The sequence below is a fragment of the Schistocerca americana genome, chromosome 11, assembly GCF_021461395.2.
Source record: "Schistocerca americana isolate TAMUIC-IGC-003095 chromosome 11, iqSchAmer2.1, whole genome shotgun sequence".
Lineage (NCBI taxonomy): Eukaryota > Metazoa > Arthropoda > Insecta > Orthoptera > Acrididae > Schistocerca > Schistocerca americana.
In genome coordinates, this window is record NC_060129.1 from 181,940,716 (window position 1) to 181,953,844 (window position 13,129).

At 44.0% G+C, this 13,129-nt stretch overlaps 1 protein-coding gene across 1 annotated transcript in view; it reads right to left on the bottom strand.

Moving 5' to 3' along the window:
- LOC124554025 (ankyrin repeat domain-containing protein 17-like) overlaps positions 1-13,129 on the bottom strand; it is a 41,956-nt gene that overhangs the window by 13,241 nt on the left and 15,586 nt on the right. Inside the window, exons 2-3 of the mRNA XM_047128051.1 lie at positions 10,661-11,243; positions 3,738-3,890 (exon numbers count right to left, since the gene is read on the bottom strand). Coding sequence (XP_046984007.1) covers positions 3,738-3,890; positions 10,661-11,226 — 719 coding nt within the window. The 5' untranslated portion in view covers positions 11,227-11,243. The remainder of the gene's footprint in view (positions 1-3,737; positions 3,891-10,660; positions 11,244-13,129) is intronic.

Genomic DNA, 13,129 nt, shown 5'->3' on the forward strand with positions numbered 1-13,129 from the left:
AGAAGGAAGAACAAAAAAACTGAAGAAAGATAGGAATACAGCATTACACATATCTAAGGAGTGAAATCAATAGGAAGTTCAAGGACATAAAGTAAAATATCTGCAGGAAAAATTAGAAGAAAACGAAAAGGAAATGGTCATTCGAAGGACAGTTTCAGCACACAGAAAAGTTTAATTTCTAGATCACCAACATTGAGAGTTCGAAAGAACGCTGCTAATCAACACCGACGAGAAAGCGATGGGTGGGAAGAGTATTTCGAAATCCTCTAAGGGAGAGGAACCACTAGGTACATAATACCTTAGGACATGGAACTCGAATATAAAAACATAGAAGATTCAATATTAGATCCAGAGTTCAACAATATTTGGAAAACTTGTGAACAAACCAGGTGGAATAGTTGGATAATATACCTTCAGAATTTCTTAAATCATTGGGGGAAGTGGCAACCAAACGATTATTCAAGATAGTATGTAGACTCTACGAGACTACAGACATACCATCACACTTTCAGCAAAATATCCTTCAGATATTCCAGAAGCGAGAAAATGCATCTGAGTGCGAGAACTTTTGTTCAGTCAACTTAGCAGCTCATCCATCAAAGTTGCTGACAAGAATAATGTACAGAGGAATGGAAGGGAAATGAGGGTCTGTTACAGTTTAGATTTAGGAAAAGTGAAGCTACCAGAGAGGGATTTCTGAATTTGCAGTAGGTAATGGAAGCAAGGTACAATAAAAATCAAGAAATTAATTTAATCTACCACTAAAAAACATCAGACAATGTAAAAATGGTGGAAGTTGTTTGAAATTCTCAAAAACTGGGTATGAGGCATGGGGAAAGGAAGGTGATATAATGCATATACAATAATCAGAAGGTAACAACAAGAGCAGAAGAAAGAGCTGTCTAGATTAAAAAACGTATAACTCAAGAATGCAGTCCCCTCCTCAGCTGTTCCAACTGAATATCAAAGAATCAATGGCGGAGATAAAGGTAATGTCAGGAGCAGGATTAAAATTCAGGCTGAAAGGATTTCATTGATAGATACATTTGACAAAATTGCTATCCTCAGCGAAATTGAGAAATAACTTTGGGCTGCTGAATAGAATGAACAGTCTAATGGGCACATAAATTAGATTTATAAGCAAAAGAAGGAACATAGTAACAGAAATAAGAGTTGGTATAATCTTATGATCAAGATAGGGGAGTACAAAGTAGGTGAGATGAAGAAATTCTGCTGCAGTGGAAAAATAATTGTGCATGGTGTGAAAAGCAAAGTAGTTGAAGAATACAAACTAGCACAGACAAAGAGGGCATTCCTCGCCAAATTATGGTACTGGTATAAAACATAGGCTTTGATTTGGGAAAGATATATCATGTAATGTATATTTGGAGCACGGGATTGTACGAAAATGAATCGTGGATTGTGGGAAAACAGCAGCAGTAGGGAATCGAAGTGTTCCAAATAAGGTGCCATAGAAGGATGTTGAAATTGGGGTGAAATGGTAAGAAAAGAAAGGAGGGTCTTACTGTAGAGTCGGTGAGGGTAGGAGTATAAGAAAAATCCTGACAAGTACTAGAGACAGTTTGGTTCGACATAGATGAAGAAATCACTGAACTGTCGTGATACTGCAGGTAGCTACAGAGAATAAAAACTGTAGGAGAAGACAAAGACTGAAATATGTGCGTGAAATAAGCCACGACTTTGGGTGCAAGTGCTACTGGGAGGTAAAGAGGTTGTCTCAGGATAGGAAGTTCTGGAGAGTTACATCAGACCAGTCAGAAGCCTGTATCCCCACACTTTACGGAAAAAAAAGAAACAAAACTGGGAAGCACAGAAGGGGAGCTCAGAACTGTTAATCTATTATTGAAATAGCCACAAACGTCATCTATAAGATTTTGCTTTGCATGTGTATGTTTACTGGAACTCATTTACCCATTCTACAGCGATATGAACAGGCCACTCCACGTCCTGAGGAGCTCATACAGAACAGCCATTCTCCACTGTGAGTTCTTCTTTTTTACTTCTTGAACACTGTACTTCTTGTTACCAGCCACAATTTAACCAGAGCTCTAGAATTATTTCTGCTCTCTCATTCATACTACATACCCCACATTGTAACATAGCACAGTCCTTAAATTCTCTCCTACTACAGCATTTCCATACCTCATGATTGTTATATCGTCATCTTGTTTTACATACTTAGTTACCAGTTCAGTGCTGTCATATACTTACTCTCCCTACATTTTCTGTGTGTGACACTGAATTATGTTCCTGAGCTATTGCTGGCATTGATTTGCTGATTATGATGAGGATAAAGCTATCACTGAGCTGTTTGAAATAACTTACTCTCTGACCTACCCTCCTATTCACAATAAACCATTCTCCCATAATACCATTTTCTGGGGCTGTTGATATGACACCACATTTGTGTGACCAGATATCCAAATTATCATTCCATTTCGCTTTGCTGATTCCTACTACATTTAGATTGAGCCTGAGGCGGCTGTTTCATACAAGAGCTTTTCGTGCAGTGCATGACTGCATTTAACCCCTCGTCGATTCACAGACCGCCAGTCACGAGTCGTCTCTGATCATGAGCAGAATTCACCTTTGCCAAAACAAGGATGTCCTCGTTTATCTCAACCCAGGAGTCCAAAGCTTTGACCTGAGTCAACCAAAGTGTTCATATCAGTTCCATCATGCTTTGTAAGACAAAACACCATTTTCTCGACCTCTGTTTCGATCAGAATGCCTTCGGAAGTAGTATTTCAGACATTTGTCTTGTGTGAGATATGAGCGCTTTCAGCCAGCTATCTTTGGTGCAATGGTGAGACCGCAGCGAGTGACAAGCACTTCAGTTGACTTCATATTATTATACACTTTGGATGTATGATGATTTTCAAATTAGGGAAAACTGTGTCTGTTTCCTGCTGTATTTTACATGTAGATTTCACTTTCTGATTGCTTGATCTTTTTTCTCATTTTCAATTGCTTCAGAAAATGTGGTGATTAGGATCTATCTCTGTGCTAGGAGGCTGTGAGTTCAAGTGACAGAAACAGCTTTCCCCAGTCGCAATTACATTTTCACGCAATTTATAACTTTTTTTCTAATTCTGAGACGTAGTTAAGCAGGGATGTTAGATAATCCGACTCTATATTTGTTCATAGACATAATGGTGAAACTGTATATTTGATCTGCTTGTAAACTGAATTGGGTTCCTGATATGTTTTGCCTTCACAAATTCATTACCTAACACCTTGTTTTCTGAAACTACCAATTACACCATGTGTATCTGCATACACGAAACTTCCTGGCAGATTAAAACTGTGTGCCAGACTGTGACTCGAACTCTGGACCTTGGAAGCAGAGAGGACGGGTTGTGAGACGTGCTTGGTTAGCTCAGCCGGTTAGAGCACTTGCCTGTGAACGCCAAAGGTCCCGAGTCTCGGCGCGGCACACAGTTTTAATCTGCCAGGAACTTTCATATCAATGCACACTCTGCTGCAGAGTGAAAAATCTCACTGTGGAAACATCTGCCTCCACGTTTAAACCTTTACACATGGTTTCATGGGGAATCGAGTTTCTTATCTTGCGTTTACATAAACTGCGTTCATAACCTTGAATGAAAACTCATGGGCAGTTTGAAAGGCAGAGGCAGCTTACTAGTATTTAAAATACATTTACTTTTTAGATTTTCTAGGTAATTTGTGTGTGTGTGAGTAGTGAGGGAACCCACCGCAGACGGGAGACGACGTCGTCATCAGGTGGTCCAGTGCTGCTGTGTTGGGCAGCCGTGGGCTGCGGAGCTGCAGCAGGAGTCTGGCTGTGGGGCTGGCCATGGGTGTCCGCAGTGGTGGTGGTGGGCCTGCTGTCGGCAGGAGCTGGCGGGCTGCACACACAGAGAGGAACAGAGGTGGAGTGTGGCCAGGCGTGTTCACGTGAGGACCTGGACGCAGCTCACTACAGGCAGCGTTGCTGAGGGGTTGTCCACACATACACTATGTCACCAAAAGTGTCCGGACACCTGGCTGAAAATGACGTGCAAGTTCGTTGCGACCTCCGTTGGTGATGCTGAAATTCAATGTGGTCCGCTCTTGGCCTTGATGACAGCTTCCACTCTCACAGGCATACGTTCAATCAGGTATCCCATTATTCACCAAGTGCTGCGCTGAGGAGAGGTATCGATGTGGGTCAGTGAGGCCTGGCCCAAAGTTGGCGTTCTAAAACATCCCAAAGGTGTTCTGCAGGATTCAGGCCAGAACTTTGTGCACGCCAGTCCATTACAGGGTTGACTGTCATGTAACCACTCCGCCACAGGCCCTTCATTATGAACAGGTGATCGATCATGTTGAGAGACCCAGCTGCCATCCCCGAATTCAAAAGTGGGAAGCAAGAAGATGCTTAACATGTGAATGTAGGCCTGTGCTGTGATAGCGCCACGCAAAACAACAAGGGGTGCAAGGCCCCTCTATGAAAAACACGACCACATCAGAACACCACTGCCTCCGAATTTTACTGTTGGAGCTACACACACTGGCAGATGACATTCGCCATACCCACACCCTGCCATCAGATCGTCACATTGTGTACCGTGATTCGTCATTCCACACAACGTTCTCCCACTGTTCAATCGTCCAATGTTTACGTTCCTTACACCAAGCGATGCGTCGTTTGGCATTTACTGGCGTGATGTGTGGCTTATGAGCAGTCACTCGACCATGAAATTGAAGTTTTCTCACCTCTGGCCTAACTGTTATAGCACTTGCTGTGGATCCTGATGCTGTTTGGAATTCCTGTGTGATGGTCTGGATAGATGTCTGCCTATTACACATTACTACCCTCTTCGACTGTTGGCGGCCTCTGTCAATGAACAGAGGTGGTAGGTCTGTACGCTTTAGTGCTGTATGTATCCCTTCACGTTTCCACTTCACAGTCACATCGGAAACAGTGGACCTAGGGATGTTTAGGAGTGTGGAAATCTTACGTACAGACGCATGACACAAGTGACACATAATCACTGATCACGTTCGAAGTCTGTGAGTTCTGCGGAGTGCCACATTCTGCTCTCTCATGATGTCTAATGACTGTTGAGGCCGCTGATATGGAGTACCTGGCAGTGGGTGGCAGCACAATGCACCTAATACGGAATGCCAATGTTTTTGGGAGTGTTCGGATACTTTTGATCACATAGTATATACAGCAAGTAAAACACACACTCACAATGCCAATAGTTCTCAGTCATTATGAACAACTTACCAGTGACATAACCAGATTCAGTTGCTTCTCTCAAATTCTCCTTAGCAGCACCGTACCAAAGAGTTAGTTGAAAATCCAGTGCAAACAGAATGTACCTACTAGCTGACTGTTATGCTAAACTTAACTAGAGAATTATTGGATGGAGCAGCTCAAGTACATCACAACAGCAACAATTGCAGAGGACTCAGCAATGAAGTAAACTGGCTGGAACATAATGTATATTCACTTGACCTGATACTATGATCATGAGACGATATTCAAAGCGTTTGTAATTCGTGCATGAAGGACTCGACTTTGGGATGTATAGGGGATAAACAGGAGGACAGCATGTCTTGAATTGAACACAGAAGGACATTCAGGAGCAAACAGTGTAGGGAACTCAAAACTAGGACTTCATGATAGAAAGGAGCTACCACATGAGGAAATTTAACTGCTACTGAAAGTACTATTTTAGATACAAATTATAGCCAGTATATACATAGCTAGGTATTTGAAAATGAGCACCCACACTTTGTAAGCATCAGTCAGATCATGGAGTGGTTAGTCAGCTATGAAATTTCTCACTGAGGAGAACACACAGACTAATGTCTGGCATTATGGTTACCCATTACGGATATTTTAGAACCCATGACAGTTAACTGAATCTAAATACATAAAACTGCTACCAGTCACTTTTTTAACAGTTATTTATTATTCCTTGAACCGGTTTTTGGACCTGTTCAGTTTCATCTTCAGATGGTTTTCTGGAAGTTACATCACTCTTTCTACCATAATGCTGGATGCTGGATCTGTGATAGATATGGAACACAGTTTAATGCAACATGATGAGTAATGTTTATCTGTCGATATGGATGGAAAATTTTAGTTTTATTCTTTCTGTGACAGTATGGGCAGCTTTTTTCTGTTAGCATCCCTCTCTCTGCTTCCATTTTGATGGCCAGTTGGTACATCACTCTACACATTTATACACAATCTGTATAGATTTACACTGTGATAGCGAAGCTTTGCCAGCATCCAGCATGTGCTATACAACTGTTGCATGCTACAGAGATAGGCAAATTTTGCTCACAGATGTTATTTATTATTGTTTGCTTGTATTAAAGTCGATATATGGGCAAATACTTTAATCAGACTGGCGTTAACATGAGGGATCAAAATAAATAAATAAATAAATGGATTACTACAAGAAGAAACTCCAAGTGATCTGACGTCTTATTTCTATTCGTATATTAACATATAATACAGTCAGTTTGTGAGCAAATACTTTAATCAAGATTGGCATTAACATGAATGCCCAGGAATAAAATAATCCAGAGTTATAGTATTTGCAATGAGATGCAGCTGTTTGTATAGCCATGAAATTGTTACTTAAATTTAAAAGAATAACAAAATTTCAAAAGAACTACTGACTTATTTCTGTTCCCACATGAACATCTTGAATAGTAGTAAGGGTAGATTCTGTTTATTTTAGCTGAAGCTAATACGTATGAAAGTTATAGTACCTGTAATTTAAAACCAAAACAAGGTTCAAATGAACTGTTGATTGATTTCTGTTCTTACTTCAATATGAAGTACAATATTAGTAAAAGTAGATTCTGTTTATGTCAGCTAGATGCAATACATATAAAAGATATACACTCTTGGAAATGGAAAAAAGAACACATTGACACCAGTGTGTCAGACCCACCATACTTGCTCCGGATATGCGAGAGGGCTGTACAAGCAATGATCACACGCACGGCACAGCGGACACACCAGGAACCGCGGTGTTGGCCGTCGAATGGCGCTAGCTGCGCAGCATTTGTGCACCGCCGCCGTCAGTGTCAGCCAGTTTGCCGTGGCATACGGAGCTCCATCGCAGTCTTTAACACTGGTAGCATGCCGCGACAGCGTGGACGTGAACCGTATGTGCAGTTGACGGACTTTGAGCGAGGGCGTATAGTGGGCATGCGGGAGGCCTGGTGGACGTACCGCCGAATTGCTCAACACGTGGGGCGTGAGGTCTCCACAGTACATCGATGTTGTCGCCAGTGGTCGGCGGAAGGTGCACGTGCCCGTCGACCTGGGACCAGACCGCAGCGACGCACGGATGCACGCCAAGACCATAGGACCCTACGCAGTGCCGTAGGGGACTGCACTGCCCCTTCCCAGCAAATTAGGGACACTGCTGCTCCTGGGGTATCGGCGAGGACCATTCGCAACCGTCTCCATGAAGCTGGGCTACGGTCCCGCACACCGTTAGGCCGTCTTCCGCTCACGCCCCAACATCGTGCAGCCCGCCTCCAGTGGTGTCGCGACAGGCGTGAATGGAGGGACGAATGGAGACGTGTCGTCTTCAGCGATGAGAGTCGCTTCTGCCTTGGTGCCAATGATGGTCGTATGCGTGTTTGGCGCCGTGCAGGTGAGCGCCACAATCAGGACTGCATACGACCGAGGCACACAGGGCCAACACACGGCATCATGGTGTGGGGAGCGATCTCCTACACTGGCCGTACACCACTGGTGATCGTCGAGGGGACGCTGAATAGTGCACAGTACATCCAAAGCGTCATCGAACCCATCATTCTACCATTCCTAGACCGGCAAGGGAACTTGCTGTTCCAACAGGACAATGCACGTCCGCATGTATCCCGTGCCACCCAACGTGCTCTAGAAGGTGTAAGTCAACTACCCTGGCCAGCAAGATCTCCGGATCTGTCTCCCATTGAGCATGTTTGGGCCTGGATGAAGCGTCGTCTCACGCGGTCTGCATGTCCAGCACGAACGCTGGTCCAACTGAGGCGCCAGGTGGAAATGGCATGGCAAGCCGTTCCACAGGACTACATCCAGCATCTCTACAATCGTCTCCATGGGAGAATAGCAGCCTGCATTGCTGCGAAAGGTGGATATACACTGTACTAGTGCCGACATTGTGCATGCTCTGTTGCCTGTATCTATGTGCCTGTGGTTCTGTCAGTGTGATCATGTGATGTATCTGACCCCAGGAATGTGTCAATAAAGTTTCCCCTTCCTGGGACAATGAATTCACGGTGTTCTTATTTCAATTTCCAGGAGTGTATTATTTGTATTGAATTGCAGCTGTTTATATGACCATGGGCTTTAAATTTAAAACAGGTACAAAGTTTCAAATGAACTGCTGACTTATTCCTGTTTCTGCATTAAACCATCTGGAATATTGTCTGGAAGCCGAATATTATTCCCTGTATAGTGAATTGATGTAAAATGTTATATAGCACTGGACTGGCTTGTATTCTCTTAGTGTCCAATCCAGAATTATGACAGGGGCGATTTCATAAGGGGACTCTGCTTCAAGCACTACTTAACCAAGGTTCGTTTGTAATATACTTGTGACGGAAAAAGATTTGTGTGAGTGATCTGGTGTAATCATAGAGCTTCACAATGAAGCAAATAACGATGGATAGGTAGAACTGGAAAACGGAAAGTATTGTTTCAAGCACTCTGCCACATCATACCTCACAAAAGCAGTGGTCTTTTATTGCAGTAACCGATTGTGATATCGACGTGCCAGATGACATATAAATACAAGGTGTTCGGAGATTCCAGTTACAAGCTTCTAGGACATGTGGAGGGGAGTGAGTATATGATATTTTCAATAAGAATCCGTGTTCAGAAATGTCATACAATGAGGCTAAAGAGAGTCAAAGTTATAGCCACTGGCCTCTGTAAATATATGTGTATACACGGTGATAGCGTGATGATGTTACAAAGTTTACAGGATGATGGAAAAGGATAGATGTATCAATTTGAGGTGAGGGTACCTGTACCAGAAACGAAAGAGTTGAGAGTTATAAGGGAAAACTGTGCTGATATCTCTGACACTGGAATACACATACTAGTACTATTGCTGCTAAGATTGTAGGGTAGGCAACTTTCAGTGGCAGTAGTCTGGATCAGAACAAGGAAAAAAGTGTCCAGTAATAATGGGCTCAAAGTTACATGCTGGAGGAGCTATGAGCTTCTATTGAAACAGTGCTTGTAGCTCTTAAGGTATGCATTTTATAAGCCATGTTCACTACACATTTTTTTCGTTCTTTGGTCCATACAACCATCTCTCAAAGCTCCCTACTCTACAATCTTCCTAACTTCAGTACCAGTACATGTGCTCCACTATCGGTTAGTTCGTTTCTGGTTATGGGACCCCTATCTCAACTTGATACATTTACCCATCTACATACATACATTTAAAGGCACTGGCGCCTATAATTTTGACGCTATGTAGCATCGTTGGATGAGGTCTCTGAACATTGGCTCGTATTCAAAATATTAAGCACTAACTCCCCTCTAAAGGTCATAACATATTGTAACAGGAATTTCCAGACACCCTGTATGTGGGGCGTTTGTTTAAACTTGAGATAACTAAATATCTCGCAACATGCATCATACAATAAAATAAAGTTTTGGGTGAAAAGTTAATCTCTCTATGTGTTGCAGTGGGATGCCTCCTAACCACCCCACCTGCATGAGTGGGGCTAACTTTACATTTTCATAGGGAACTCCCAATTGTTACTGACTTTGGATACCACACCAAAAAATTATGTAAGGTTTACTCGAACCATGGTTTCCCAGTTGTAGCAGATGGCAGTGAAATCGACATATACCAAGTGCGTCTGTTTTTACAATTAGGAACAGATACATTTGATGTATGATACGTGAATGCCATTCTCTGACCGATAGTGCAACCATATCGGCAGAACATTGGCGGGGCATTCGTGTTCGTGGACGACACTTCGCCCCCCATCGTTCGCATCTTGTGAATGATTTCCTTCAGGATAACGACATCGCTCAAGTAGAGTGGCCAGCATGTTCTCCAGACATGAACACTTTCAAACATGCCTGTGATAGATTGAAAAGAGCTGTTTGTGGACAATGTGACCCACCAACCACTCTGAGGCATCTACGCTAAATCGCCATTGAGGAGTGAGACAATCTGGACCAACAGTGCCTTGATGAAGTTTAGGATAGTATGCCACGACGAATACAGGCATGCATCACTGCAAGAGGAGTGCTGCTGTATACTAGAGGTACTGGCGGGTACAGCAGTCTGGACCACCACCTATGAAGTTCTCGCTGTATGATGATACAACTTGCAATGTATAGTTTTCATGAACAATAAAAAGTGCGGAAATGATGTTTATGTTGATCTCTATTCCAATTTTTTGTACAGGTTCCGGACCTCTCGGAAATGAGGTGATGCAAAACTTTTTTGATGTGTGTGTGAGCAATCCACAAGCAGCTTCTTTATTTGTCAAAGAAGATTCGCCTCATAGCACAAGAGCAACTTAGGAAACCCTGTTAGAAACATCACAGTTAACAAAAACTAGCTTTGGACGCAGATAAATATACAGATCTGTGAGAATATTTAAACATCTTGTCTGCACTTACCTATGTTCTACAGATGGTTCAGCAATTAGTCTAGTGAACTCCACGAAATCGTGTGGGTGGTTGACCACAGCGTCCGCCCATCCCTGCGTCGCCATCACCTGCTGCGTGTGGGCCTTTACGAAGGAAACGGCAGCCTGCCTGAGGCCGGGGCAGGCGTGTCTAATCGCGAGCACAGCTGCGGCCACTGCCGTCTCCACCCCCAGCCCTGCAGCCACCTGCTGCTCGCAAGATGCTTTCAGACCCGTCACTCCGTATTTGTCGGCGGCAGCGAGCAGCTGGGGGGCCATGCCAGGTAGCTTAGGGGGCTGTAGGGTGTACAGGTACGACAGCAGCTGCCGCAGCACCGGGCCCTCCACGTCAGGGATGGTGATTTTGCCGCTGCTGGCCTCCACCGTATCGTGGCTGAAAATGGCAGCGAACACGGGGCTCCTGGCTACCAGGACAGCCCTGTGTGCCAGTAACCTTGTGTCGCCAGCCACCAATTTCACCGTGGCGTCGTCCCCATCGTCCAACAGGGAACCCAAGTCCACGGCTGTGGTCTCCTGAACGTCCTTAACTGCGTCCATGATGACTCTGGGTGGTTCTGAAACACGGCATCCCTGAGTAGTCCCTTGACCTTACACACTACCACAATACTGTATGATCCACACTCAGACCCGTGTCGAGCTGCAGTTAGTAAAAACTATCCCTCAAATATCAATTGCAACACCAGGATACCCTTGTGGAAATCCTTAATAAGACCATTTAAATGATGTCCTATTTGTTTCTTTTCGTTTGTTCAAAGATCGCCAGGAGGGATGGAGATCTCACTTCCCTAATTTCTTTCTGGACTGCACAGTTACTTCATCAGGAAGCCATTAGAAACAGTGATCCACAATAATACTGATAAGACCAGAGAGTACTGTAACAGTACAGGGTGATTACAATTAAACATTCGCTACTTGAGCCAGTATAGATGCGGAAAAACTGGTACAGGCATGCATATTCAAGTATAGACATATGTAAGCAGACAGAATACAGCACTGTGGTCTGCTACGCCTATATAAAAATGGTTCAAATGGCTCTGAGCACTATGGGACTTAACTGCTGAGGTCATCAGTCCCCTAGAACTTAGAACTACTTAAACCTAACTAACCTAAGGACATCACACACATCCATGCCCAAGGCAGGATTCGAACCTGCAACCGTAGCGGTCGTGTGGTTCCAGACTCTAGCGCCTAGAACCGCTCGGCCACCCCAGCTGGCCGCCTACATAAGATAACAAGTGTCTGGTGCAGTTGTTAAATCGGCTACTGCAGCTACAATGACAGATTATGGAGATTTAAGGGAGTTTGAATGTGTTGTTACAGTTGGTGTACGAGCGGTGGGACACAGCATCTCCAAGGTAGCGATGAAGTGGGATTTTCTTGTACGAACATTTCACGAGTGTACCGTGAACATCAGGAATTCAGTGAAACATCAAATCACCGACATCGCTGCAGCCCGAAAAACATCCTGCATGAATGCGACCAGTGATGACTGAAGAGAATCGTTTGATGTGATGGAACTGCGACCCCTCCACAAACTGCTGCAGATTTCAGTGCTAGGCTGTCAAAAAATATTGGGTCCAAATGAAATATTATCGATCATCGATATGGGCTTTCGTGGCCGAAGTCCTCCCTGTGTACCGTTGATGGACTTCACAACCCCTTTACACCTCATCTGGGTCTGTCAACAGCAACACTGGACTGTTGATGATCGGAAACATGTTGCCTGGCTGGACGAGTCTCGTTTCAGATTGTATGGAGAGGATGGACGTGTACAGGTATGGAGGCAACGTCACGAATCCATGGACCCTGCATGTCAGCAGGGCATTGTTCAAGCTGGTGGAGTCTCTGTAATGGTACTGGGCATGTGCAGTTGGAATGATATGGAACCTGATACGTCTAGATAAGACTCTGATGGGTGATATGTATGTAAGCATCCTGTCTCAACACCTGCATGCATTCATGTCAGTTGTGCATTCCAACAGACTCGGGCAATTCCAACAGGACAAGGCGACACCCCACACGTCCAGAATTGCTACAGAGTGGCTCCAGGAGCTCTCTTGTGAGTTTAAACACTGCGGCTGGCCACCAAACTCTCCATACATGAACATTATTGTGCATACCTGGGATACATCGTGTTGTTCAGAAGAGACCTCCACCCCTCATACTCCTACAGATTTATGGAGAGCCCTGCAGGATTCATGACATCAGTTCCCTCCAGCACTACTTCCGACATTCTGCACATCATAGAGGAATGTATGGAAATTAATTTAAAAATGTACGCAACTACTGTAGATATGCAGAAAGCATTTGATGAAATACAATGGCAAAATCTACTTAAGGACGAATTAACTTTCGCATTGTGTGTTGCTGCCAAGTGGCATAGCTTGATGAAACAGGTACTGTGTAGACAAAGAACTGCAACAGTATAGTAGAGAAGGTA